Source organism: Aethalodelphis obliquidens, unplaced genomic scaffold (assembly GCF_003676395.1).
Source record: "Aethalodelphis obliquidens isolate GAN/ISIS:26980383/991018 unplaced genomic scaffold, ASM367639v1 scaffold23, whole genome shotgun sequence".
Lineage (NCBI taxonomy): Eukaryota > Metazoa > Chordata > Mammalia > Artiodactyla > Delphinidae > Aethalodelphis > Aethalodelphis obliquidens.
Genome location: NW_020837967.1, coordinates 23,283,617 through 23,310,305, shown reverse-complemented (window position 1 = coordinate 23,310,305; position 26,689 = coordinate 23,283,617). Strand labels below are relative to the sequence as shown.

Here is a 26,689-nt window from a genome sequence, read left to right as displayed (position 1 = left end):
TTTTTTTTTTTTTTTTTTTTTTTTTTTTTTTTAGATGCAGTGTTTTAATGCACAGTCAAGCTCTGTGCTTAAAAGAGCTCTATAATGGGATTAATCACCCTTTTAATTTCTCTTTTGTGTTGTAGGAATGTATACATATGTATATATAACTTAAATATAGATGTTTATACGTATATATCTTAAAGTGAATTATAATGAAAATTAATTAGTAGTACTTGTGTTTAATACTCTTGAGATAAACTGCCTTGCAAATATTTTGGTTGTGATATGTGATTAAGTGCAAGGACTCTGCTACAATTTTGTGTTCCTCAAAAGCAACAGGCACACTGCTCAGGCTATGGTGGACGCCTAATCCCATAAATTTTGTGTTAACAGTTGCTTTATTTTAACCAAGTTTTTTAAAAGTTTATTTATTTATTTTTGGCTGCACTGGGTCTTTGTTGCTGCGCACGGGCTTTATCTAGCTGAGGCGAGTGGGGGCTACTCTTCGTTGTGGTGCGCGTACTTCTCATTGCGGTGGCTTCTCTTGTTATGGAGCACGGGCTCTACGCGCACGAGCTTCAGTAGTTGTGGCACATGGGCTTAGTAGTTGTGGCTTGCGGGCTCTAGAGCGCAGGCTCAGTAGTTGTGGCCCAAGGGCTTAGTTGCTCCGCGGCACGTGGGATCTTCCCGGACCAGAGATTGAACCCACGTCCCCTGCATTGGCAGGCGGATTCTTAACCACTGCACCACCAGGGAAGTCCCTAGATTATAATGAGTTGAAGGTAAATGACAGGTAAGGAACTCAAGATGGTAAGTGTAGATTATTCTTTGGATTATAAAATGAAAAAGGCATATAAAGTATTAACTAGAGGAAAACTGAAGTTGGAAAGGAAGGGGTGTGTTAAGGTAGGAAAATTCCTGAAGAGACAGAATAATTGAATGAGTAAATGATCAATGTTTAGACTCTCCAGTCACGAATAATTAGGTTGAAATAGTCTTCTGCCACTTACTGCTTATATAATGTTAGGCAAGTTATAAAACCTCACGATAGCACAGTTTTCTTATTTGTAATATGGGGATAAGAATAATAATATTTACCTCATAGGCAGGCATAGATCCCGGTTTTGTGGGACCTTGAAATTCATACAATTTGGGGGGTCTTTTAAAGAAAAGGAATAAAAGATAAAAAATTAAAAATTAGACAATGCTTTGGATGACTTGTACAATCGAATGCTTTGAAATTTAAGTTTCATTAGTCTCACAGTAAATCTGCCACTGCTCATAAAGTTTAATCTCAGAGGATTAAATGCTATAATGAGGTAGACCATAGCCTAATGCCTGGCACCTAGAAAAGGCTCAATAAATGTTGCTGTGACTATTATTTGAACCTGTTTATAGAGTGGTGGGTAGAACCTCTTTAAAGGGAAAGCATGAAGATACAAGTGTGAGAGAGAGAGAGACAGAGACAGAGAGAGTGAGTGAGTGACTGAGAGAGAGAGAGAGAGACAGAGAGAGAGAGACAGAGAGAGAGAGAATTACCAAGGGAGGAAGACACAGGTGGAAATGAGATGTTAGAAAATAGAGGCAGGTGAAGAGAATAAGTTTTCAGAGAGCAGAAGTTCTTAGTTTGCTGAAAAGGAGGTTACATGTATGCACAAAGTTTTTAGGTGTATAGGAGCTCTTGATTCAAGAAACTCACGATTAATTGCCTCTGTCTTATCTGTAGGTTAGAGGCAAAATCACCTGTTGTGCGTAGAAGAACCCAGGTTGATGATACATTGCTTTAAAGGGCACCTGCATTAGTTCCTTATTGCTTTCATAAGGAACTACCACAAATGTAGTGGCTTAAGGCAACACAGATTTAATATTTTGTAATCTGCAGGTCAGAAGTCTGAAATGCATCGGCAGGGCTGTGTTCCCTCTGGGGGCTCAGGGGAGCATCTGTTCATTGCCTTTTCCAGCTTCTAGAGGCTGCCTGCAACCCTTAGCTCGTGGCCACATCACTCTGACCTTGGCTTCCATCATCACATCACCTTTTCTGATTCTGACCCTCCAGCCTCCCTATTATAAGGGCCCTTATGATTACACTGGGGCTTCCTGGTTAATCCAGCATGTTCTCCCCATTTCAAGGGTCCTTAACTTAATCTCACTTGCAAAATCCCTTTGCCATTCACAGGTTCCAGAGATTAGGATATGGACATCTTTGTGAGGGAGAGAGGAGGCTCTTATTCAACCTACCACATCATCTAGCTGAAACAGTAATCAATATTGATTGACTACTGACCCACTAAAAACGTAACCCAACAAAACGGCTTGTTTGTAAACTTTCCATTGGTGTCCTATTTGTCCTTTTTTAAAATTGCCTTCCAAATGTAAATAAACCTATTAGAGAACAGTTCTGCTCTAGCTCATTCTTTGTTGCCATTTACAAAAACTTTCATATGTAGTACATAATCTTATTTAATTCCTAGGATAGAACTCCATTGTCAGAAGAAACACACACCACAAGTATAAAATTCTGGAAGATAACGAGTAATGCATAAGGCTCCCCAAAGACAGAAGTATTCCAGACAATTCTAGAAAAGAGTTGAATTAAAATGATTACAATAACAAATCATCTCCATGATTTATGTAAGTTGATAGGTAGGAAGGCAGAAATATGGGTGCAAATGCTGGTGGGTCCATAGAAAGTTGGAATTTCTTCTTGATTCTTTCTTCCCCTGTCCTCATGCATCCACCTAAGTCACTAGGTCCCACTGAATTCCATGTGTTAAATGTCTTTCACATCTACCCACCTCCCTCCGACCCCATTGCCTGGATTACTGGAACTGCATTCTGATAGGTTTTTCTGCCTCTGTTCTTGCATCAATTGGAGACCTTTTCCAACAATCATCTGGCATGATCTTTTAAAAATGTTACATGAATCTGAGCCTGTTACTCTTCTGCTTTGAAACTGTTTAATGACTTGCCATTGGCCTGAGGACGAAGTTCTTCCTTGCTTACCAGGGCTAACAGGAAACTTCAAAAATAGGGCTGGGGCTCTGTCTCTCTCTCCATGCTATACTCTTGCCACTCAACCCCTCCCCTACTATGTACCAGTTTTGTACACGATAATTCCTTCTGCCTGGAATATTCTCATTTTGGTCTTTTCCTCTTCTTCCCCAGTGTCCCTCACCCCTCCTGCCTGGTTAACTCCAAGTCAGCTTTCTGGTTTTAATGTAACCATCTCTTCTGGAAGGCCACGTCTCCTTTCTGAGAGGTTTTTGTGCTCTTTGATTCAGTTTTAGATGAGATTAAATTAGATTTTCTTGCCATTTCCTCTGCCTTGCACCCCATATTTCCCTAGTTTTAGCATTCATCATATTTTTCACTGCTTAATAATTTTCTCTACTTCCAAAATAGACTGTGAGCTCTATGACGACAGTTGACTGTTTTCTCTGGCCCCTATGCCTGAGTACCCAATGCAATGCTTGTTGCTTACTGACCCTAAATAAATACTTGCTGGATATGAAGGATAAACTATTCTTATAGGTTCAGTTATTCACCTATCAATATATACCGAGTGCCTAATATGTGCTAGGTACTGCCCTAAGGCTGGGTCTACAAAGGTAAGTAAGACTGACGTGGAACTTAATGTTAGTTTTCATCGTAGCCTAACCTGTATTTTGGGTAATTATTTAAGCGACTCCATCTCTGCCACTGCGACTACTTCTTTCATGTGCCCATAGTGCCAGGCATGGGGTGGCTGAAGACAAAGGTGGGCTAATATCAATGGGCTAAATCATTCTGTCCACTAAGTTGTTCAGTGCTTCCTCGGTGGTGGATGCCTTCTAGTAGGCAATTACATGTGATGTGAAAATTTTCATATGTCCATCCACATGCCTCTGCCTAAGATCTTGTCTCTGACCTTTAAGCCTATTTTCTTCCATGCCCTTGATGAGCAGGCCAAGCAATTTGCTGCCGCCCAGGGGTCAATATATATTCTCATCCTGAGCCACTTCCTCCATGCAAAGTGGGTAGCAAATACACTGCTCACAGATTCTCTCATCAGGAAAAATTTCCCTTGACACTGTCATTCAAGGTCACCCCTAACTATGACTGTAGTCCCACCACTATCTAGTTTTGTCTTCTACCCACATACCTAGACAACTGAACTGAAAACCAACCTGTAAATTTTTTTTTCTCATTCAGCTGGTAGTAGAAAACCCCCATAGAGCCAGAGATGTGAGCTGAGGCAGAAGCAACTGTGGTGGGTGCAACTGTGGTGGGTGACATGGGGGTACAGGTTACTTCCTTATGTAGATTACTCTTGTTCATGCTTAATCCCAGATGTACCTTTTCCATCTCATGATGGGTTGCTGCTGGGTTCACGTCTATTTATGACTTGGTGGATCTAACAGAACCCAGCTTGTGATGGGCAATTTTTTTTTTTAATTTGCTAAAGGAAGGTTTATTGACTACCAAGAATTGACAACATTTTCTGTAGGGTAATCAGATGGGTCATCATATTGTATGTGACATTCTTCCAGATGAATGGGAAGATACTATCGATAATGCTATTGATTGCCCAGATAGAGATTATATTTCGGTAACAGCAAGACAAGAGGACAGACCTTTTTCTTAGACTTGCTCACTTTTCCAGACAGATATTTAACGCCTTCTCTTCTCAGAGAGTATTTGGCACACGCTCTGTCTTGTGTATCACATTAATTGCTTTGAGATCTCTCTGCCACGGAGTGCAGCCTGGTGTAAGTATTTTGCTGCATTGGTCTAACCTCCTCAGGACCTCTCTTAACCACTAATTTGGTTTCCCACATTTCCAGGTCCATAGTCTTTCGACTTGTAACCTCCAGACTTGCAAGCTCCATCATCTCCATCGATGAGGAGAAAGTAGGTCCCAGCTTCCTTTTCCAGGTGGACCTTGATGTTGAGGGGCTGCTCATACTGCAGTTTCTGGCCCTCGGTCTCAGTCCTGACCTGGTACAGCTGCTCCTCCAGGGCCCCGATCTGAGGCTGGATCTGGGCGAGCTGAGCACAGTAGTTGCCCTTGGTGTAACAGGCGTTTTCTGACACTTACTGTGCTGGGGTGGGGTGGGTGGGGAGATAAGCTCTTCGAGACTCTGGGACCCACCACTTCAGTAAATACTTTAGAGGTCAGGGGCATGTTGGAACATCCTTTTCAAGGGATGTCATTTTTTGTTCCGTCTTCCCTTACAATACATTGATTTTCAAGCTTGTTGTCATTAATGCCCTGCTAAGGAAACTTTTAAGGTATTTTTTTTTGTCTAACAACTTCCCCATAATGGAATATTAACAGTACAGGTATACTGTATATTTGTTGAGGTTACTGTGGCCTTTGGAGGACCACAAACCATTGTATTGTATACATTTTTTGCCCCCTTAGAACCACCTTTTGCCCCCATTACGATGACATCACCCCCAGCACACCCTACTACAAAGAAGGAAGTACAGTATCTGGCTGGTCTCTTTGGCTTCTGGTGACGATACATCCCACAACTCCGAGTACTGACCCAGCACGTCAAGCATGGGATGTGGAAGACGGCCACATTTGAGTTGGGCCTTTGGCAGAAAAGGGGTTTGTATCGCAGGTCCAGGCTGTGATGTAAGCTGTATTGCTGCTTGGGCAATACAATCTGTCTTTCTTTATGGATTTGGAGCTGTCAGTGATGGCAAAAGATGCAGTGTGGAGATGATGGCGAGCCCAAGGGAGACAGTCACAAATTTGAGGGGGTGCTCTCAGGGCTCACACGTGAGAGCGAGGGCCTCCTTAACGGTGCACACTAGGGGCCTCTCTTGCCTCATCATAATCCTGTCCCGGGGGTCAAGTTCTCTTGACTGCTCCTCTGACCTTGTTGGCTGTAGGGTAACTCTGGTTACTCCTATGTTTTATTCTAGAAGCTTTATAGATTTTACATGTAGGGACGTCTAGGATCCATTCTGAGTTAATATGTACTTATGGAGGTTAGTCTCCAGATGAATTGAGATTGATAGATTTCCAGCCTTTCCTAGACTTTTTTTCCCAAATCCTCTCATGCCTTCTTCATGAAATTAAATATTGAGAAATAGGGTTTTTATGTTTTTTTGGGGGGGATAAAAGGAAAGTTTTGGAGCATCACAAATTGAGATTAAGATTATATGATTATATCTAAGATTTTGTTTTGCTCTGGGGGCCATATCACCCCATCGAGAATACAAAACCCCAATGACCCTTATATGGGTGTATTCTTATAGGGGTCTTCCTCGTTTTTTTAAAGCTTACATTTTCTTTTTATTTATTTATTTAGGCCATACTGCACGGCATGCAGGATCTTAGTCCCCCCCACCAGGGATTGAACCCAGGCCCCCAGCAGTGGAAGTGTGGAGTTATAGGTGTCTTCTTTTGCTTAGACAATATGTATTTAGTATGCCAACTTCAGATCTGTAATATGGACCAACTTTAGAACACCAAGAGACCTCATCATCAACATAACCGTCACTTCAGTGGTGTCTAGCCAAAGATTGCCTAAATGTCCTCAGCACTGTTCACAAGTGCTGAACTAGTGAACTAATGTCCAGCAAATATCAATATATGCTTTATCAGCACTTCCTTTCTCTGGTTTACAGAGCTGTCCATCCACTTATTCATCTACTCCTTCAATATTTGAGTGCTTCTTATGTGGTAGGCACTGGGTCTGCAGCAGTGAGGTAAAGTCTCTACCTTCTCAGAGTTTACAATCTAGTTCACCTTGTTCCTTCCTCTCCCTTTTCTCCTTGATATCGATTCCAAACATTATCGGTGCTGTGGTCACAATCTTGAGGTTGCAAAAATTCCTTTGGAAATGGCTGGACTAGACATTTTCCTGATCACTTTCAGATGATTTAGCCACAGAAGAATTCCATAAATTTACCGAAGAAATATGCCGTGGTGGAAAAAGTAGGTATTGGTTTTAGAAGCCAGGTGGCTACGGTCTTTATCCTGACGTTCTCACTCATTGTGAGAGAGTGTATCGTACTTTTAAGAACACCTCCGTGTGAGATTTAAACAGAAAAAGACTTAAGAAAAAACTTCCTACAGTTCTGTATTAATGACAACGGTGTGTTTCAAAAAACACTGTCTCGGAGACAGAAGAATTATTTCTAGTTTCCTATTTTAATCACAGGAAACTAAGCGACTTTCATTAGGTCCCTTCTCCCTTTGAATCTTTCCTCACCTGAAACACACAGATTACGCCAAAGGTCTCCCGAGCTTTAAAGTAGAAATCAGCTCCGATACAGGGAACCTGTTAGGCTTATTCAACTAATTGTAAAAACTACCTGTGCGTTTTAAGGTTTTACCTGAGCATGTATGGATATTACAAGATCATTAACCCAGCTTTTAAAAATGTGAATAATGTTTTTTCACAACTGAAGTCAGACCAGCAAGCCTAAGAGAGGGAAGGTAATTTCAGAAAATCAAAGGGTGGATGATAGGCCCAAATAAATTCTGGTTTCATTCTTGCTTTGGAGATCACCCAGCAGGTAACTAATTGACTCCTCACCTTATTCAGGTTAGCACGACCCAACCCTCCCCAATTAGCACCCAGCTCTGCTCGCCCAGCTCCGCCCAACAGCTGGATCTGTTTGCAGGTCCCGGAGGCAGCTCCGCCTCCATCCCCTTAAAGCACCCGCCCAGGCCCTCTGCACGTGGATGCGCCGCGGGCGGAGCTGGGAAACTCCGGAGACGTGACGTAGCGGCAATCTGCGGCTGCGGATTGGAGGGCAGGGGAAGGAAGGGTGGGCCGCATTGCCGGAAGTGACGCATGCCGGAAGCGGCTTTCTGCCGAGAAACTGGGGCCGAGGGAGTGGAGGTTAGGCCGTGGTGATCCCAGCCTGGTTTCCACATCTCCGCCCAGTTCACGGCGGTTTCACTCCTCACGGTTTTTTGTTTTGTTTTGTTTTTTTTCTCTGCAACGTGAGTGGCGTTGCCTCGCAGTGATTTCCGTGGGCGTCGCTAAAGAAGGACCTGGGAGGAGAGGAAGCCGCTGCAAACTGGCCAAGCTCCAGAAGGCGTGGAAGTACCTCCGCGTTTCCCATTTTAACTCGGCGTGAGCAGCGCGCTCTTCCCGGGCCTCGGTGGTCCCGGCACGTTGTGGGTGGTATTCATTGCCCAGACGCTCCGTGTAATTAGGAGAGAGAAAAACCACCGTTTTCCAGCATTTCTCGTGGAGGAGGAGAACTAAGCGATAGGAAAATGTCTATTTTCCCTAAAATATCTTTGAGACTTGAGGTTGAAAGCTATCTGAAAGCGGGCTTTATGAATGAGGAGGTAGGTCAGATAAACACGTTAGATGCTATTTGCAAAAATTCAAATATTTACACGCTCTAGAGAAATAGAAAAATAATCTAAAAGGCAATCAAATGTGTACAGCCGTTGTGTCTTAGTATTCGTCTTTCCGAATGTAAAATATGCTAATATCTTTCTGCAGGTATTTAATGTATGCTTTCCGAGCTAAGAGGTGTATGGGGTGTATGTTTTAACATTTAGAAATGGGAAAGGAGGGAAGGGTAAAAAGCGGTTGTGTGTCTGGCGGCAAGAATGCGCTGAAGGGATTACAAGGGGCAAGACAAGATCCCCGTCTCCGAGAATTTAAGTCCCGAAGAGAAGAAACGCCTGTACTCTTAGAGCGCCTGCCCTGGCGCTCAGGTGAAAGGTTTACTATCGTTCCGTGAGTGCTGCTTAAATGCCACCAGTTGTGCTAGATGAACCGCAGACCTTTACATCTTAATCTGCGCAGTCTTTTTTTGGTAGAGATTTCCTCCCCAATTTTTATAGATGAGAGAACTGAGGGTCCAAAGAGCGACGTTAAGTGAATCAAATTGACACCGCTGTCATGTAACAGTGTTGAAATGTGAAGGTAAAGAGCTCAGGTCCAATGGGAAAAGGAATGGATTTGGGACCCCAAGCCCCTGGTTTGCATCCCAGTGCTTTGAGTGAGCTACTTCACATCCCTTAACCTTTCTTTCCTTTTCTGTGAAATTTGAGGCGGTTAACAGTACTAAAATTTCAAGGTGGTTGTTTTAACGTATTAATCGTAAGTGCAAGCACCTGGCATCGTTTTGGCGCCTAATGGGTCCTCCACAAATGTTCCTTCTGTGCGCTGCTGGCAGTGCCGAGCCCAGAAGTCCTCAGTGAATGTTGATCGTCTTTGATTGCCAAGCCTGTGCTCTCTCCACCTTACCATCCCGCCTGCAGGCAATTTTGTATTTTCCAACTCTTTGATTTTCTATTCGAAATGAAGCCGCATAAATGTTACTCGTTTTCAAAGATTTTGGTGAAGCCATGATTTCTAGGTTTGATTTCTACATTTTATTTCCAGAGGTTATGTTAAGGGGCAAGACAGTACGGAAAGAGAAAATGCCTTCTTGATTTCAAAGAACTTATAGTATAAGGGGCGTATTAAGAGAAATAGAGGCAGTCAGCAGTTTTTTTTCCCAGCAGTTTTTAAAATGGTTAACATTGTTTTATAAAAAAAGATTCAAATGTCTGTCTGACACCACTTCTGCCGCAAACCCACTAACTATACGATTTTACAAAAAGAAAACCCATCCCTTTGTAAAAAGTATCAAAGGTAATGGAATATTCAGTTAAAAAAAACAAACCTTGAGAGAGTACGAATATTTTTAGGCTAGTGGATTATTAGGCTGGCAAGTGGTTTATGAAGATTCTGTGAGGCTGGGTATAGTCAAAGATGACAAAAAAAAGGAAATACTTGTCTCAAAAGCTTTAGTTAATTACAAGGAAACTCGGTTGTTTGAGTCTTTATAACTTTATTTCTGACAGGTATCTTGCTACCTGTCTTTTTTTGGACAATATCTTTTACATTTAATAATACTATATTAAGAAGCTGATGTTATGGGGGCTCTTTGGGTGACGGTATCAGTGTTACTTACTCTTCAAGTATTGGTGTTTTAAAACGTTACTAACCAATTTGCTCTAGGATACGGGGTTAGCAAGGAACTAATTCTACAGAAGTGATGTAACAGTTAATGTTTTTAGAATGAAATCCTGAATTTATATGAATAAATGTAGCAGATATGTTAATAATGTTTTTTGGCTGTGTTGGGTCTTTGTTCCTGCGTGCAGGCTTTCTCTAGTTGCCGCGAGCAGGGGCTGCTCTTTGCCGCGGTGCGCGGGCTTCTCATTCCGGTGGCTTCTCTTGTTGCGGAGCACGGGCTCTAGGCGCGTGGGCTTCAGTAGTTGTGGCTCGCGGGCACTAGAGCGCAGGCTCAGTAGTTATGGCGCACGGGCCTAGTTGCTCCGTGGCACGTGGGATCTTTCCGGACCAGGACTCGAACCCGGGCTCGAACCCGTGTCCCCTGCATTGGCAGGCAGATTCTTAGCCACTGCACCACCAGGGAAGCACGAGGCAGCGTTTTCTAAGCCCTTTTTGTCTGGTGTTTCACTATGTGTTTATTAGCATAACCCTGTGAAATAGCGCGATTCCCGTAGTGTTATTAACACATAAACAATGCAGAAAAGTGAAATGGAACCGAATAATTGCCGAATGATGTTTCATTAGTTGGAACAAATGTATAGACATATATCTTAATATTTTTAGTTTGTATAATGAAACTGAAACATTGTTCTTTTCTTCTTTTCAGGTTGTATCTGTTTTAGGTAAAGAAGCAGCAGAAAGGAAGTTTGAAACTCTGTTACATAAGTTGTCCCACCCTCCATCATTCACTACTGTCAGAGTAAATACGCATCTAGCCTCAGTACAACATGTGAAAAGTCTGTTATTTGATGAGCTTCAGAAGGTTCGTGCACATTTTTGTCATTATGTACAGAATTAGATTTCTACAATCTGTGTCATGTCACTCCTCACTAATATCATGTGAGCGACAAGTTTACAAATAAAGAAATTGAGGATCATGAATGTTGTTCAAGATTATGTAGTGAGTGCTCATGCTAGAGCTTGAACCTAGTACTTCTGATTCTGAATTAATTTAGTGACTGGATAGGTCACTCGACCCCTCTGGGCCTCCGTTGCTTCGTCATTAAAATACATAAGCGGTCCATTCTAACCCTAAAAGTCTGTGATATTGTAATAAGCAGCATATAACGACCATGAGGGCAGATCACGTAGCCAAGGTGAACCCAGAGGTAAGGAGGTGCCTACTGATTACCTGTAGGATTATATTTTTTATTTTAATATAATAATTTAATTAAATATAATAAAAGGAGGAAAATAATGTAAAGATATGTTTTAAAGATAAAACAACACAAATTTTTTTTTGTTCAACCAATAAAATAGTTTTGGCATAATACTAATTTTCTGTAAGTGAAAACAGTATTATAAAATGGCATTTTTAAAGTTCCATGCAGAAAAATAATATTGGAATTTTCTTGTTTATATTGTCTTCTTTGCTTTCAAAAGCTGTACTTTTTTTTTTTTTTTTTTTTTTTGCGGTACACGTCGCCTCTCACTGTTGTGGCCTCTCCCATTGCGGGGCACAGGCTCCGGACGCGCAGGCTCAGCGGCCATGGCTCACGGGCCTAGCCGCTCTGCAGCATGTGGGATCTTCCCGGACCGGGGCACAAACCCGTGTCCCCTGCATTGGCAGGCGGGCTCTCAACCACTGCGCCACCAGGGAAGCCCCAAAAGCTGTACATTTTATAAGTGAAATAAGTCAGATAGTGAAAGACAAATACTGCATGATATCACTTATATGTGGAATCTAAAAAATACAACTAACTAGTGAATATAACAAAAAAGAAGCGGACTCACAGATACAGAGAACAAACAAGTGGTTACCAGTGGGGAGGGAGGGGGAGGGGCAGTATAGGGGTGGGAGTGGGAGGGACAAACTATTGGGTGTAGGACAGGCTTAAGGATGTGTTGTACAACATGGGAAATACAGCCAATATTTTGTAGTAACTGTAAATGAAAGGTAACCTTTGAAAATTGTATTAAAAATTTTTTTAAACCAGAAAGAAAACCCCAAAGCTGTGCATTTTGTGTTTCATACACTGTGTACTGAAACTTGCCTCCAAAGAAATGTAAGATGGAGGAAAACAGATGCTTGGAGAGGGTACGTCAAGTTGTATTTTGTAGTTATTAAATCTCTTCTAACAAATAACCATGATGGGTGTCAGCAGACCTATTTCTACGTAATTGCCTAAATGAAAAGGAAGAGGTAAGCATGCTTAAAAGACTTGGATTTGTATATCACAGGCTGTGTTATCAGTTTACTTTGGATATAACTTAGAGAATTTTCACTGGTATTGATTCTTTTTTAAAAATTTTATTGATGTATTGTTGATTTACAGGGTTGTGTTAATTTCTGCTGTACAGCAAAGTGACTCAGTTATGCATATAAATATTCTTTTTTTTTTTGGTACGGGGGCCTCTCACTGTTGTGGCCTCTCCTGTTGTGGAGCACAGGCTCCGGACGTGCAGGCTCAGCGGCCATGGCTCACGGGCCCAGCTGCTCTGCGGCATGTGGGATCTTCCCGGACCGGAGCACGAACCCATGTCCCCTGCATTGGCAGGCGGACTCTCAAACACTGTGCCACCAGGGAAGCCCTAAATATTCTTTTTCATATTCTTTTCCATTATGGTTTATTACAGGATATTGAATATAGTTCCCTGTGCTGTACAAATAGGACCTTGTTGTTTGATTCATTTATTTTTTGTCTTTAATCTCATTACATTTATGGAATGTTTATTGTACTCTCTTTAAGAACAATTCTATGAACTTCCAGTTGTGAGGAGATGACCAGGTTATAAGAACCAGCTACGATTTCTGGCTGTATGAGAACAAAACTTAGTATAATAATTTTAAATAAGACTTGGAGAAAGGTTAATCTGATTTTTAATAAGAGCAGTAATTTTATTGAGAGTAATGGCATTAGGCATAAAATATAAGCAGTTCCTCTAAGCAACTAAGATTATTACTTTTATGTAGTCATGCATGTAGGTTTTCAGTATGAAGGAAACTGTTCTGAGGCCCGTAAGGTGTCCCTAAGTCAGGCAGATCCAGATTGTTTTCTTTTCTAGAAATTATTCCTAGAGCTTAGATAATCTAGGATCCCACTGTGATGGGAATAGAAGATCTCAGGAGTTGCATCTAAGAGCAGGCAGACGAAGTCACTCTGGGCTTTTGAGTCCCTTTCCTTGAAGGTTAAGATAAGACTGAGGAGGTTGGGTCGTGGGCACTAGGTAAGTATCTGGTGGTTTGAGCAGTGCCTGTTTGCAGCAGGAAAGGAGATTCGCAGGAGGTTTTAGATTGTACATCTCCTTTCTTTTGCCATGTCCCAAGCTCGTGTGTGTCCTAAAGACATATCCTGAATGATATATGAGTGGGTGCTTTGTCTCCAAATATCTCTGTGTCCCATATTGAAATTTAATCATTTAAAATTTCATTTGACTGGTGAGTGATGTGGAGAAACGGACCTTTATACGTTGCAGATGGGAAAGTCAAGTGGTTTGGCTTCTTTGGAAGACAGTTTGGTGATCTCTTAAAAAGTTAAACATAAATTTACTGTACAACCCAGCAGTTCCACTCCTAGGTGTCTACCCAAGAGACATGAAAACATACGTCCATGCAAAGGCTTGGGCATGAACATTAATAGCAGCATTGTTCATAATAACCAAAAGGGAGAAGCTGTGCAAATGTCCATCGACTGGTGAATAGAAAAACAAAACGTGATATGTTCACACAGGGGAACAGTACAGCAATGAAAGTGGTGAACTGATACGTGCTACCACTTGGGTGAACCTCAAAAACACTATAGTGAGTGAAAGAAGCCACACACAAGACAGTATGATCCTTTTTATATGAGATGTCTCGAAAAGGCAGATTTCTAGAGAAAGAAAGTAGGTTAGTGGTTGCCTGGGGTTGGAGCTGGGAACAGGCATTGGCTGCAGATGGACATGAGGAATCATAGTGTGTTGATGGACAGGATCTGAAATTGGATTTTAGTGGTGGTCACACAATTCTGTAAATTTACTAAAAATCATTGAATTGTGCATTTAAAATGGGTAAATTTTATGGTATGTAAATTAACCTCACTAAGGCTGTTTTAAAAAGGGCACGGGGTAGAAACAAACAGAAAGACAAGCAGGTGATATGCTTGGTTTAAAAAAAAGTTTGTGGTCTTTTATGGAAGTTACAGACGTGTGGTTTTATAAAAGTTTTATTTCTGTATCATTTTAATATCTGATAAAAAGGGAGAGAAGGGAAACCTGGCCTGAGGAGGATTGATCTCTCTGTAGACTATTTCTATAGTATAAAGAAATAGTACTTCCAAAGCAAAACAAAAACAAATGGCAAAATTCATTCTCTTCTCCTTGGAAGGATCCATAGTCTGGATGCTGTAAGGTATCAAACTGAGAGCACATGAGGGAGAGAGGGAAAAAAAAGGGAGAGAGGTTTGTCTGAATGAGTTTGCCCTTAAGGTTTCTTACTATTCTGTTGGATGTGGTTAGTTCACAGTATCCTTTGCCTGGAGGAAGCAGAAGGCAGAAGAGCTGTTGACTTGGTAGAAATATAGTCAGATTTCTAAAATCTGAAGAATTTTTTTTTCTCTTTCCATCAACTTAGAAATAGGTTGATTTTGGAAGTTTTCTGTAGGTAGTGTATGGATACTACAAGGCAATGCAAATATCTGTTATGGTCACTGCTCTTTGGTGTATTATGTGAAAATGAATGAGTTGATAATCCCTAGCTTACATGGCAGAGACTTGTTCTCCAGTATTTGCGTGCTGCCCTCCGATAGGGTACACAGCCCTTGCTGTCCAGTCCACTGTTCCGCGTGGAGTGCCCGGTTGTCTTCCGCCTGCAACGGTGGTGTGCTGGTACATACTGCACAACCCACTTTCTGGGAAAAATAATGCTGGTGTGTGGTGTTTGCTGAGTTTTGTGGTGTAAACGCTCCCACTCTGGTCTATTTCAAGCTACCAGCATGACCATGGAGTTGGGAAGAGCTGCAGAGTTGGCTCCCATGAGACTGGGAGTTGGCCCCAGCACCTATGCCACTGGCCCTGCACTTATTTCCAGTCTGAAGGCCAAGTACGGTAGAGGATACTGAAAATCCTGAGCCTTTGCCAGGAAGCATCATCCAACTGACATGGCATCCAGTGTTGATAATATATAATAAATAGCGTTTAGTAATCTCAATCTTTAATGTCCTATTCATGCAATCCTATATTGGATATGTGTTTTCAGAGTAAGTCACGTAAGGTCAACAATGGTTCGTGTTTCCAAAGTCAAAAACAGTAAGCAAAATTGAGCCTTTTACTTGTAAAGAAGTTAAGATACTTGAGAATCAAATTATAGAGAAAACGTTGTTGTTTTGAAGTCTTTGATTTTTTATAGTATCCCGTGGAATAAAGTGAAAATGCCCTAACTCAAGCTCATTACCGTGCTCTGCTAGGTAATGACACTGAAAAGCTCTGTAACTTGAAATTTAACCAGTATACTGATTGCTTTGTAATCCTGTGTGTTTATTTTTAACAGCAGTTTAATGGATTAAGTTTTCCTATTCTTCAGCATCCAGACCTTCAGGATGTCTTACTTATTCCTGTTATTGGACCTAGGTTTGTAACTATTTCATTTTCAAATTGTATTCTTCTAAATAAAAATGTCACAGGTTCTTTTTTACTGTTAGTGACAGTACTAAGTTTCTCCATTATTAAGATAGGAATTCACAAACTTGGTAAATGCTGACTCTATAGTCTTTCATGGAAAATATTACAAAAGAACACTAGGAATGGGCCCAGATACCTTGAGAGTAATGCATTGTACTTGCGTTTAGTGCAGTGATTGATTTTTTTTTTCTGTGTTATATCATGTTTTCTTTTCTTTTTAAACATCTTTATTGGAGTATAATTGCTTTACAATGTTGTGTTAGTTTCTGCTGTGCAGTGATTGATTTTTTTCCATTCTGTAAGAAAATTACTTTTACATTTGTTTCCTTGTATATCTTGATTCCACTGCTCAATTAAAACTTCATTGAGCTACAACAAAAATACAAAGCACCGTTTCCTACTTTAATAATTGATATGTTTGTAAAATTTTATTAATTCACAGTTATGTTAAATTACTGTGTTTGTTCTCTGAGTAGAACAGACACTATGTGTTTGGTGGGATGTGTTTAAAATTGGAAAAAATCGGCTTTCATATTATGGTGGGTGTTGTATTGAAAATCCCTAATTGTGATAAAATTTTTTTAATACCCCTAAGACTTATAATAAACATAAAAATGCTCATTTTGTTAAAGCTTTAAAGTAATTTAGCGGTCAACAGTAGAGCAGTGGTTTTTGGTTTATCCACGCAGTGGATTATTATATGGCCTTTATTATTATTATTTTTATGTGGCCTTTAATGTGGGAGAATTATATGTACAAAGAAAAGGTGATGTTCTCGATAAATTAAATACCAAAAGCATGTTGCTCTGTGTAGGAATGTAAGAAATCACATTTCTTTTGCGACTAAAAAACACAACTACAGATTTATATATATATTTATTTATATACGGAAAAAAGTCTGGAGGGTATAACATACCCAACTGTTGACAGGGATTAACTCTGAGGAAGTTGGATTGGGAGAAACTGAGTAAGAGGAGATTTTCACTTGTAATATTTCTGTCTTTTTTTTTTTTTTTTTTTTTACCATAAGCACGTATTACTTCTGCAATTAAAAAAGTTGATTTTGTAAACTCCCCCCCTTTTTTTTCTTTGGCTGTGTCGGGTCTTAGTTGCGGCACACGGGATCTTCATTGAGGCTCACGGAATCTTTCGTTGCAGCGTGGGGGCTTCTCTGTAGTTGTGGTGCGTGGGCTCTGTAGTTTGCAGCACGCGGGCTCTCGTTGAGGTGTGCGAGCTCCGTAGTTGTGGCGCGTGGGCTTAGTTGCCCTGCGGCATGTGGGATCTTAGTTCCCCAACCAGGGATTGAAACCGCATCCCCTGCATTGGAAGGCAGATTCTTTACCACTGGACCACCAGGCAAGTCCCGATTTTGTAAACTCCTTCTTCTAGCTCTTTGTTAAGGGGGAATTTGCAGTAGTGAAATGCAGAGATCCTAATTAAGTGTACTATTTGCTGAGTTTTGGTAAATTCATACAACTGTGTAGTCAAGACTCACCCCCATCAAGATATACACCATTTCCATCACCCAGAAAATTCTCTGCATTCTGCCCCTCTACCAGGAAACCAGTGTTCTGATTTCTTTCATCTCCTAGTTTTAAACCAGTTAGTTACTACAGTTGATCACAGTCACAGGTCTTTTGAGACCTGTGATTCATTTCAGAATGTACTGTGGCCTCCGTAGTTTTCCATAATCCTATATAACACTATTTCATTCTTTTTACTGGCTATGTAATAATTCTTTCATCTGTTCTTTGTAGTGAGCTAAATTACTCATTAAAACATTAGTGGGGACTTCCCTGGTGGTGCAGTGGTTAAGAATCCGCCTGCCAATGCAGGGGACATGGGTTTGAGACCTGGTCTGGGAAGATCCCACATGCTGCAGAGCAGCTAAGCCGTGTGCCACAGCTACTGAAGCCCATGCCCCTATATCCCGTGCACCACAACAAGAGAAGCCCGAGCACTGCAACAAACAGTAGCTCCCGTTCACTCCAAGTAAAGGAAGCCCGCGCACAGCAACGAAGACCAAAAACGCAGCCGAAAGTGAATAAAAAGTTAAAAAAAGTTAAAGCATTAGTGAACTATAAAACACAAACGGTGAGTTACTACAGGAAAGCACTAAGAAATCTTTTAGGATTGTGGATTCATATACCTACCTTTTGTTTCTAAAAGGAGCAGTTCGGCTCTTTTTTGTCTTTTAAACTCATCATCACTTTTATTAGGTATCTTTTGACTTTCCACTATGAAAATTGAAGAAATTCTTATGCTTAAATTTGCCCTAAAACCTCCACCAACCAATTTTTATTTACTGTTAGTTTTTTAACAATGTAAAGCTTTGTAACATTTTTATTCTACAAGCATAATTCAAATGAATGCAGTGCTTGCTTGTAGCCCTATTGGTAGTTTATTTCTGAGTTCTTTATCTTAATTGATCTCTTGGTTGATCGAATAGCGTCATGTAGCAGGTCTCCAGCACCTGCTTCCCTTCCCCCAAGTATGTCTCTTGTATGCTCTGTTTCCTTTCTCGCTTGAGAATTGCTTGTTGCCTTTATATTTAAACAACAACTTATAGGCTGATTATAGTCATTTCAAGTCACATGTTATTTCCCTCAGCCCTTTGTAGACACTGCTTCTACAATCTTAGGGCCCCACGTGTTGCTATGAAGAAATCTGAGGCCAAAAAATATTTCCCCCCCTTACAACAGAACCTTGATTTTTCACTTGGAGATCTATGGGATTCTTAGGCACTGGACTTTAGAAACTTCACTGGGGTATACCTTATAATAATAATAATAATTGTTATTAATATTTATAATAATAATTATTATTCTCCTTAGTTTTCATTGAAATGCAATGTAATTTTTAAATTACAAGTCTTCTGGTAGTTCTTTGAATATCTTTGTTACATATTCCTGCCCGATCTGTTAGGAGGACACTGGTGGTCCATGTGTTGGTTTTCCAGGACAGATGCTCCCTGTGTTGGGACACCCCCAGACAGCCCAGGGTCTTGTGACGGGCTGGAGGGACTCACAGGACTCAGCATCTAGTCAGGCTCATGGCGGGGATTTATTACACGAAAGGGGTACAAAAGCAGAAACAGCAGAGGGAAAAGGCATGCGGGGTAAAGTCTGGAAGAAACCAGGCGCAAGCTTCTGGACGTCTCTCCCCATGGAGCTACCAGGACAGGCTTCATCCTTCGAGCAGTCAGTTGTGACATGTATAGAATCATTGTCTATGAGAGGAGCCCATTAGAGACCCAGCACCCAAGGTTTTAGTTGGGTGCTGGTCATCTGGGCGCCCTCTGCCTGGCATGTAATGGAATTCCAGGCTCCCAAAAGGAAAGCAGGTGTTCAGCATAACCACACAGCTTGGACGAACAGTTTAGGAACAGTAATTCACTCTTAAGAGGTGGTTTTATGTCAGTGCTGGGGACCGTTGGCCAGTCAAGGTTCCAGATGCTGCCGAGGTCCAGCCTTCCCAGCAGGCCTTTCTAAGAATAGCTGTCGCAGGCCTGTTACATTAACTCTTGAATTTCACAGGGTTTACTATCCTTTACTTGCTGAGCTGGGCTAGTTCACTTTTGTTCTGTATTTTTTTAATCTTGTTGTTATTATATCCCTTTTCTAAGGTTCTTTTTAGTTTCTTTGAAACTATACAGAGGTTATTTGAAATTCTGCCCTTTTTTGGTCTGTACATTTTGTACTGCCTTTTGTTTATTACAGCTTTGTTTACTACTACGGATGTCCCTTGGTATCCATGGGAGACTGGTTCCAGGATACCCCGCTCCCCGCCAACATACCAATAATCACAGAGGCTCAAGTCTCATATGAAATGATGTAGTGTTTGCATATAACTCATGCACATCCTTCAGTATGCTTTAAATCATTTCTAGATTACTTACAATACTTAATACTATGTAAGTAGTTGCCAGTGCACAGCAAATTCAAGTTTGCTTTTAGGAATTTTCTGGAATTAAAAAAAAATGTTTTTTCATCTGCGGTTGGTTGAATCCATGGAGGCAGAACCTGAGGGTAGACAGGGCCATGTGTATCTACACATAGTTCCCAGTTTGAGTGAATCCTTGAATGAAAACTTTCACATAGATTCACCTAGTTTGCACTTCGGGTCAAGTGTGTATCTAGACAACTCATCAGATGTGTCTTTCAAAATACTTTCACCAGGTCTTTCCTAGTGGCACAACTCTAGTCCTGGTGAGCTGAGCTGAAGAAGACTAAGGCTCTGTGAGGGGATCCGGCTCATAGCTTCTTTGTTGGGGGCTTTAATTTTTGTTAACGCTTAGTGAACTCAGCGGAGGAGTGACAGAGTTGCTTGCGCTTTCCCTTCTCTTCCCTTAGCTACTTCTAGGCAGTTTGTCCAGTTTTGTTACAGAAAGCAGAGATTGTCTGCTTGTGCCAATTTTGCCAGTCCAGTCCTCCTTCATCTTTATCTGCAGGGCACAGGACACTGACAAGATGCTCCCAGATTCTCCTTTTTTCTGTCTGACCCTCTGGTCCTGGATCTAAGCAGTAAATATTTGTTTAGGCACCCAGAAGCCTTTCCTTTTCAGAAGCATTCATACCCTGTTGAGGAACTAGGTTTGATCCAAATTTTACTGTGTTTGCTAATTATTCTTAATCATTTGGGTAATAGCTGTTTCTTAGTTTTCTTGCAAATGGAATTTTCTTTTAGGTTTTTCATTCCCCATTTCTGTGGGCTTTAGAAAAAGGAATATATTTATACTTTTATTCTTTGACTAATCTTTTACTAGAAGCTCAACATCATCCAGTTATTTAAGATATCAAAACATAGGTTAAACTATTTATAGGCAGTAAACAATTTAAAAAGTAATTTCTCACCATAAAATTCAGGTTCCCTCATTTTATTTAACATGCTATTTAATTTACTGATCAAATATATTTTAATGTTAGGAAGGTTTTATCACTGGTAATTAGATTGAACATAAGGTTGTAATGCTGATTTTGATGGTATCAGTGTCAACTTTATTGAAAAACTTAGAGAAAATTGAATGCCAGGCTTTTCTTCATACAAGAGTATTTTTTTTTTTAAATCAAATTATAGTTGATTTACAGTGTGTGGTTAGTTTCAGGTGTACAGCAAAGTGACTCAGTTTAATATTCCTTTTCAGATTCTTTTCCCTTATAAGCTGTTACAAAATATTGAGTAGAGTTCCCCGTGCTATACAGTAGGCCCTTGTTGGTTGTCTGTTTTATATATAGTAGTGTGTATATGTTAATCCCAAACTCCTAATTCATTCCCCCCCACTCCCAACACAAGAGTATTTTTTTTTAATTGAAGTATAGTTGATTTACAATGTTGTGTTAATTTCGGCTGTACAGCAAAGTGAATCAGGTATACATCTACATATATCCACTCTTTTTTAGATTCTTTTCCCATATAGGTCATTATAGAGTATTGAGTAGAGTTCCCTGTGTATGCAGTAGGTCCTTATTAGTTATCTCTTTTATATATAGTAGTGTGTGTATGTCAATCCCAATCTCCCAATTTATCGTTCTTCTCCCCCCATGACCATAAGTTTGTTTTCTATATTGATACAAGAGTATTTTTTTTAATGTTTATTTTACTGTTTATTTTTATTTTTGGCTGTGTGCAATTAAGTACCTTCTTACTAGTTTTCCTCCAATCTTTATTACTGTTCAATTGGAAAATCATCTTTCTTTAATGTTGCTTCACTCCTTTATTTAGAAACAGTTCAATAAAAATCAAGCTTTTAGTATTTTTTATGGCTCTATGTCAACTTTTACATTTCCTTGCTGAAATTTCCGTGAAGCGGACATACACCTTGACACTTGCATATGCTATCTTACATTTTTATACGATTACTTCTTGTATTGAGGGATCCCCAAGACCACTCCCTGGCTCTGTGATTCCCTAGGAGGGCTCAGAGGACTCAGCATATAATCATATGCGTGCCTATGATTTAATCAGTGAAAGGATCTGAAGGAAAATCAGCAAAATAAAAGGTGCATGGGATGAGGTCTAGGGAAAACCATTTGCAAGCTGTAGGGTCTTTTTCCAGCGGAGTCATACACGGTGCACTTAACTCCGTCAGTAAACGAGCTTGACAACATATATGTGAGATGTCACCAGCCAGGGAAGCTCTAATGAGACACGGCATCCAGGATTTTCATTCAGGGCAGGTTGTGTGGGTACCTCCTGCCTGGTATTTACCCAGATTCCAGCCTCCCAGAAGGAAACTCAGTGTCCACCGTAAACCATATTATTTGTTTACAAATACATTGTTACAAACAGTGTAGGCACAGTGAGCTACCCTTATCAGTTCATAGTGGGAACTCCCCTGATTCTAAGTTCCAAAACACTAGCCGAGGACCAGCCTTGTCACCAGGCCTTCCAAAGAAAGGATAGCAGTTCTGGCCCCCTGTGTTAAGACTCATCTTTGTGGTCTCCCATTCTCTTCTCGCCGTGAAATGGTTATTCTCATAAAAACTTTCTGATTAACACTACAGGGTTCCATTTCACAAGATATTTTTTGAATTGGTGCTATGCGTGAGACCCAAAGATGTTATAAAGATGGATGAAACATAGTTTCTAAAAGCAGGGACTATTGGTACAAGTCAAAATGCAATAGATGCCGTGGTAGGGGTATGAATTAAATACCATTAGAGCATAGAAGAAGAGGGGCTGAGTGCAAAGAAGTGGGTAAAGGTTTTCTCCAAATAGATGTAACTTCAGTTGAGCCTTGAAGGTGAGTAAGAATTAGGTGGATGAGGAGATAAAGTAGGTAAGGGTATGTGAGATAGAGAACATATGCAAAAAGTACAGAGGTGTGAAAATAGATGGTGGTTCATGACAAAAGTGATCAGTTTGGCTAATCAGTTCTCAGATTGGTGAAAGAAGATGCTGAAGTAGTTAGGAGAGGTAGATGTGAAATGTAAAGGGTTTTTGCTTTTAAACTAAGGAGTGTTTTTTGCATAGAATATAGGAGCCAAATAATTTTTATTACAGTCATGATTTTAGAAATACAATACTGGTAGTAGCATAAAGGTATGTTTTCCAAACTGCATGTAGATCATGACCCATTAGTAGGTTGTGAAATGAATGTAATTGGTTTTTTATGGGCTTTTTTTTTTTTTTGCGGTACGCGGGCCTCTCACTGTTGTGGCCTCTTCTGTTGTGGAGTCTCCGGACGCGCAGGCTCAGCAGCCATGGCTCATGGGCCCAGCTGCTCCGTGGCATGTGGGATCTTCCCGGACCGGGGCATGAACCCGTGTCCCCTGCATCGGCAGGCAGACTCTCAACCACTGTGCCACCAGGGAAGCCCTATGGGCTTTTTTTAAAAAAAGAAATGGGGTATTTTATAATATATTGGATTGTACATAATAAGGTATTTTGTGAAATGTTTGCTATAAATGTATGTGTGTGTATACACATGTGTACTGGGATGTGATTTAAGTGCATTTCTTACCCTGGGTTACAGCCAAAAAAGCTTAAACACTTTTTTCAAAAGACGATGAATTGCAAAACTGGAGCCAAGTTAGGGAACAATTCAGTCTTTTATTCCCAGCAGTACAGTGAACTAGATAACTTGAGGATGTTTCTGCTACATAGGACTAGGAATACTGACTAAAAGGTCATAAAATGCACAGTGGAGTGATTAAGAACGTAAGTGAAATATTCAGTGGTTAGAATGAAGAGTAACTGAAAACAGAGCAGTAAGTGTGTGAGCTAAGATTAAGGGTTGGGGGATTTGAGGGAGAAAATGCTTGGTCCCCTGAATTTAGGGGCTTTGGCTTTTTAAAAAAATTTAATTAATTAATTTTTGGCTGCATTGGGTCTTCTTTTGCTGCACACGGGCCTTCTCTAGTTGTGGTGAGAGGGGGCTGCTCTTCGTTGCGGTGCACGGGCTTCTCATTGCGGTGGCTTCTCCTGTTGTGGAGCATGGGCTCTAGGCACACGGGCTCGGTAGTTGTGGCTCGCAGGCTCTAGAGCACAGACTGAGTAGTTGTGGCGCACGGGCTTAGTTGCTCTGCAGCATGTGGGATCTTCCCGGATCAGGGCTTGAACCCAATGCAGTCCCCTGCATTGGCAGGCGGATTCTTAACTAGTGTGCCACCAGGGAAGTCCCCTGGTGGGTGTTTGGTTTTAACAAGAGGATTCTGGTGCTAGGAGGTGAGAAACGTCCAGCAGTTAGTACAAGGCAGTAATTAGGATTTGGATCGCTCTTGCCTTGGAGTTTTTAGTTGGAGGAAAAAAAATCTGAGATGCAGAACTCAGAGGTTTCATACCTATAAGGGCTTGGAATTCAAATTCATACCACCCAAGTGGTCTGGAAACCTGCAGTTTGGGAAATTAACATAAAAATTGGATCCTAAGCTAGTTCCTGGGATGCTTGAAACCACTCTGGAGTGACACCCGTCAGCCCAGGCCATGCACCTTTGAAGACCAGTGTATACAACAAACTGAAGGGATTAGATTCCCCCAGAACTGTAGCAAATAGAGCTAACTGGTAGAGACTGTAAAATCAGTCTCCTTGAAATGATAAAAAACAAAGGAAGAATCTAAAACGTAAAAGACCCTAAGAGTGAAAAAAAGATTTGAAAAAGAATTTCTAGAAATAAAAATATCATTAAAATTAAAAACTCATTCAATGAGCCAAACTGAAGATTAGACCCAACAGATGAGAGAATTAATGAACTAGAAGATGACTCATAGGAAATTACCCAGAATGCAGCAGGTAAAGAAGGTAAAGCAGTTGAAAGTATGAAACTGAGTCATGGAAAAAAGAATGAAAAGGCACTACACGTTTCTAGTGAATCCCAGATGTATAGATTAGAAATAATGGGGAAAGACAGTATTCAAAAATATAATGACAAAGAATTTTCCAGAATTGATGAAAGTCAGATTTAAGGAATACAGTGCCTGAAGCCAAAAGTAAAGATAAATCCATATCTAGGTACTTCAGAATGGAACTTAAGAACACCAGAGACATCAGGAGCATCTGAAAGCAACCAAAGGTAAAACGTGGAAGCTATCTCAGTGATCAGGTTAAGAGGTGACGCACGTCTGATGTCAGGGGATGGGCCCGGAAGACCTGTCAGAGAATTAGAGGTGGCATCACTTGGTAACTCAGTGAATGTTAGAAGTTTTAGGAAGAAGAGATTTAAGATGATGCCAGGCTTTCCAGTCTGGCTATTCAGATAGATAATGGCACTTTGTTCAAGACTGGAAACATAGGAGGATGAGAAGCATTGGGGTGTTAGCAAGGATTTGAGGAGTGGGTCAGAGAATCATAACGTTGTTCAGGACTTGTTGAGTTTGAAATAACTGTGGGACATGTATATATAGCTACCTGCAGGTAATCAGTCTGGAAAGGCTAATCATTAGAATATGTGGGTTAATAACAAGGTCCTGAAAACATAGGAAGAACACTCTTTGACATAAATCACAGCAAGATCTTTTTGGATCCACCTCCTAGAGTAATGGAAATAAAAACAAAAATAAACAAATGGGACCTAATGAAACTTCAAAGCTTTTGCACAGCAAAGGAAACCATAAACAAGACGAAAAGACAACCCTCAGAATGGGAGAAAATATTTGCAAACGAATCAATGGACAGAGGATCAATCTCCAAAATATATAAACAGCTCATGCAGCTCAATATTAAAAAAACAAACAACCCAATCCAAAAATGGGAGAAGACCTAAATAGACATTTCTCCAAAGAAGACATACAGATGGCCAAGAGGCACATGAAAAGCTGCTCAACATCACTAATTATTAGAGAAATGCAAATCAAAACCACAATGAGGTATCACCTCACACCAGTTAGAATGGGCATCATCGAAAAATCTACAAACAGCAAATGCTGGAGAGGGTGTGGAGAAAAGGGAACCCTCTTGCACTGTTGGTGGGAATGTAAATTGATACAGCCACTATGGAGAACTGTATGGAGGTTCCTTAAAAAACAAAGTAGTGCTACCATATGACCCAGGAATCCCACTACTGGGCATATACCCAGAGAAAACCGTAATTCAAAAAGACACATGCACCCCAATGTTCACTGCAGCACTATTTACAATAGCCAGGTCATGGAAGCAACCTAAATGCCCATTGACAGATGAATGGATAAAGAAGATGTGGTACATATATACAATGGAATATTACTCAGCCATAAAAAGGAATGAAATTGGGTTGTTTGTTGAGACATGGATGGATCTAGAGACTGTCATACAGAGTGAAGTAAGTCAGAAAGAAAAACAAATATTGTATATTAACGCATGTATGTGGAACCTAGAAAAATGGTACAGATGAACCGGTTTGCAGGGCAGAAATTGAGACACAGATGTAGAGAACAAACGTATGGACACCAAGGAGAGAAAGCGGTGGGGGTGGTGGTGGTGGTGGTGTGATGAATTGGGCGATTGGGGTTGACGTGTATATACTGATGTGTATAAAATGGATGACTAATAAGAACCTGCTGTATAAAAAAAAATGTGCTTTGTTGGTAAAGTGTTTAAAGAAAAACAACAGGGTCCTACTGTATAGCACAGTGAGTTATATTCAGTATCCTCTGATAAACCATAATGGAGAAGAATATGAAAAAGAATATATATGTGTATAACTGAATCACTTTGCTATACAGCAGAAATTAGCACAACATTGTAAATCAAATATACTTCAATAAAATTTAAAAAAATATGTAGGTAATTTTTGTGACTATTGAGATCATGAGATTGCCAAGGTTTAGGATTCAGAGTGAGATGAGCTGCTTGGCATGCTTTAGAACCTGGGGGAATGAACCTCTTCTAGAGATAGCTAGAGAATGGGCAGTGAGAGTGTGGGACCAGGAAGGAGGATAAAGCTGAGAAGTTTACTGAGGTTTGATCATTTGGAGATCATGGGAAGAAAATGCACTTAATTTCCCCAGCAAGGAGTTATGACAGCACTTGTGAAATGTTGCCAACCAGGGAAGCCCATCAGACATGCAGTGCTCAACATGTTTGTTTGGGGTAATCACATAGGCACTCCTGACTTTTGAAAAAGGCCGCTCTGAGTGTTGGAAGTGAGACCCAGGCTTCA

General features: G+C 40.6%; 1 protein-coding gene across 8 annotated transcripts in view; it reads left to right on the top strand.

The window, feature by feature from the left end:
* NSUN6 (NOP2/Sun RNA methyltransferase 6) overlaps positions 1 to 26,689 on the top strand; it is an 87,558-nt gene that overhangs the window by 3,226 nt on the left and 57,643 nt on the right. For 3 of the 8 annotated variants that reach the window (XM_027121992.1, XM_027121991.1, XM_027121990.1), the window contains exons 1-3: positions 7,794 to 8,287; positions 10,624 to 10,779; positions 11,954 to 12,054. In XM_027121992.1, coding sequence (XP_026977793.1) covers positions 8,213 to 8,287; positions 10,624 to 10,779; positions 11,954 to 12,054 — 332 coding nt within the window. In that variant the 5' untranslated portion in view covers positions 7,794 to 8,212. Of the gene's footprint in view, positions 1 to 7,790; positions 8,288 to 10,623; positions 10,780 to 11,953; positions 12,055 to 12,137; positions 12,160 to 15,483; positions 15,564 to 26,689 lie in introns of those variants that run through there. The other 5 variants (XM_027121996.1, XM_027121994.1, XM_027121993.1 and 2 more) reach the window with 5 other exon arrangements.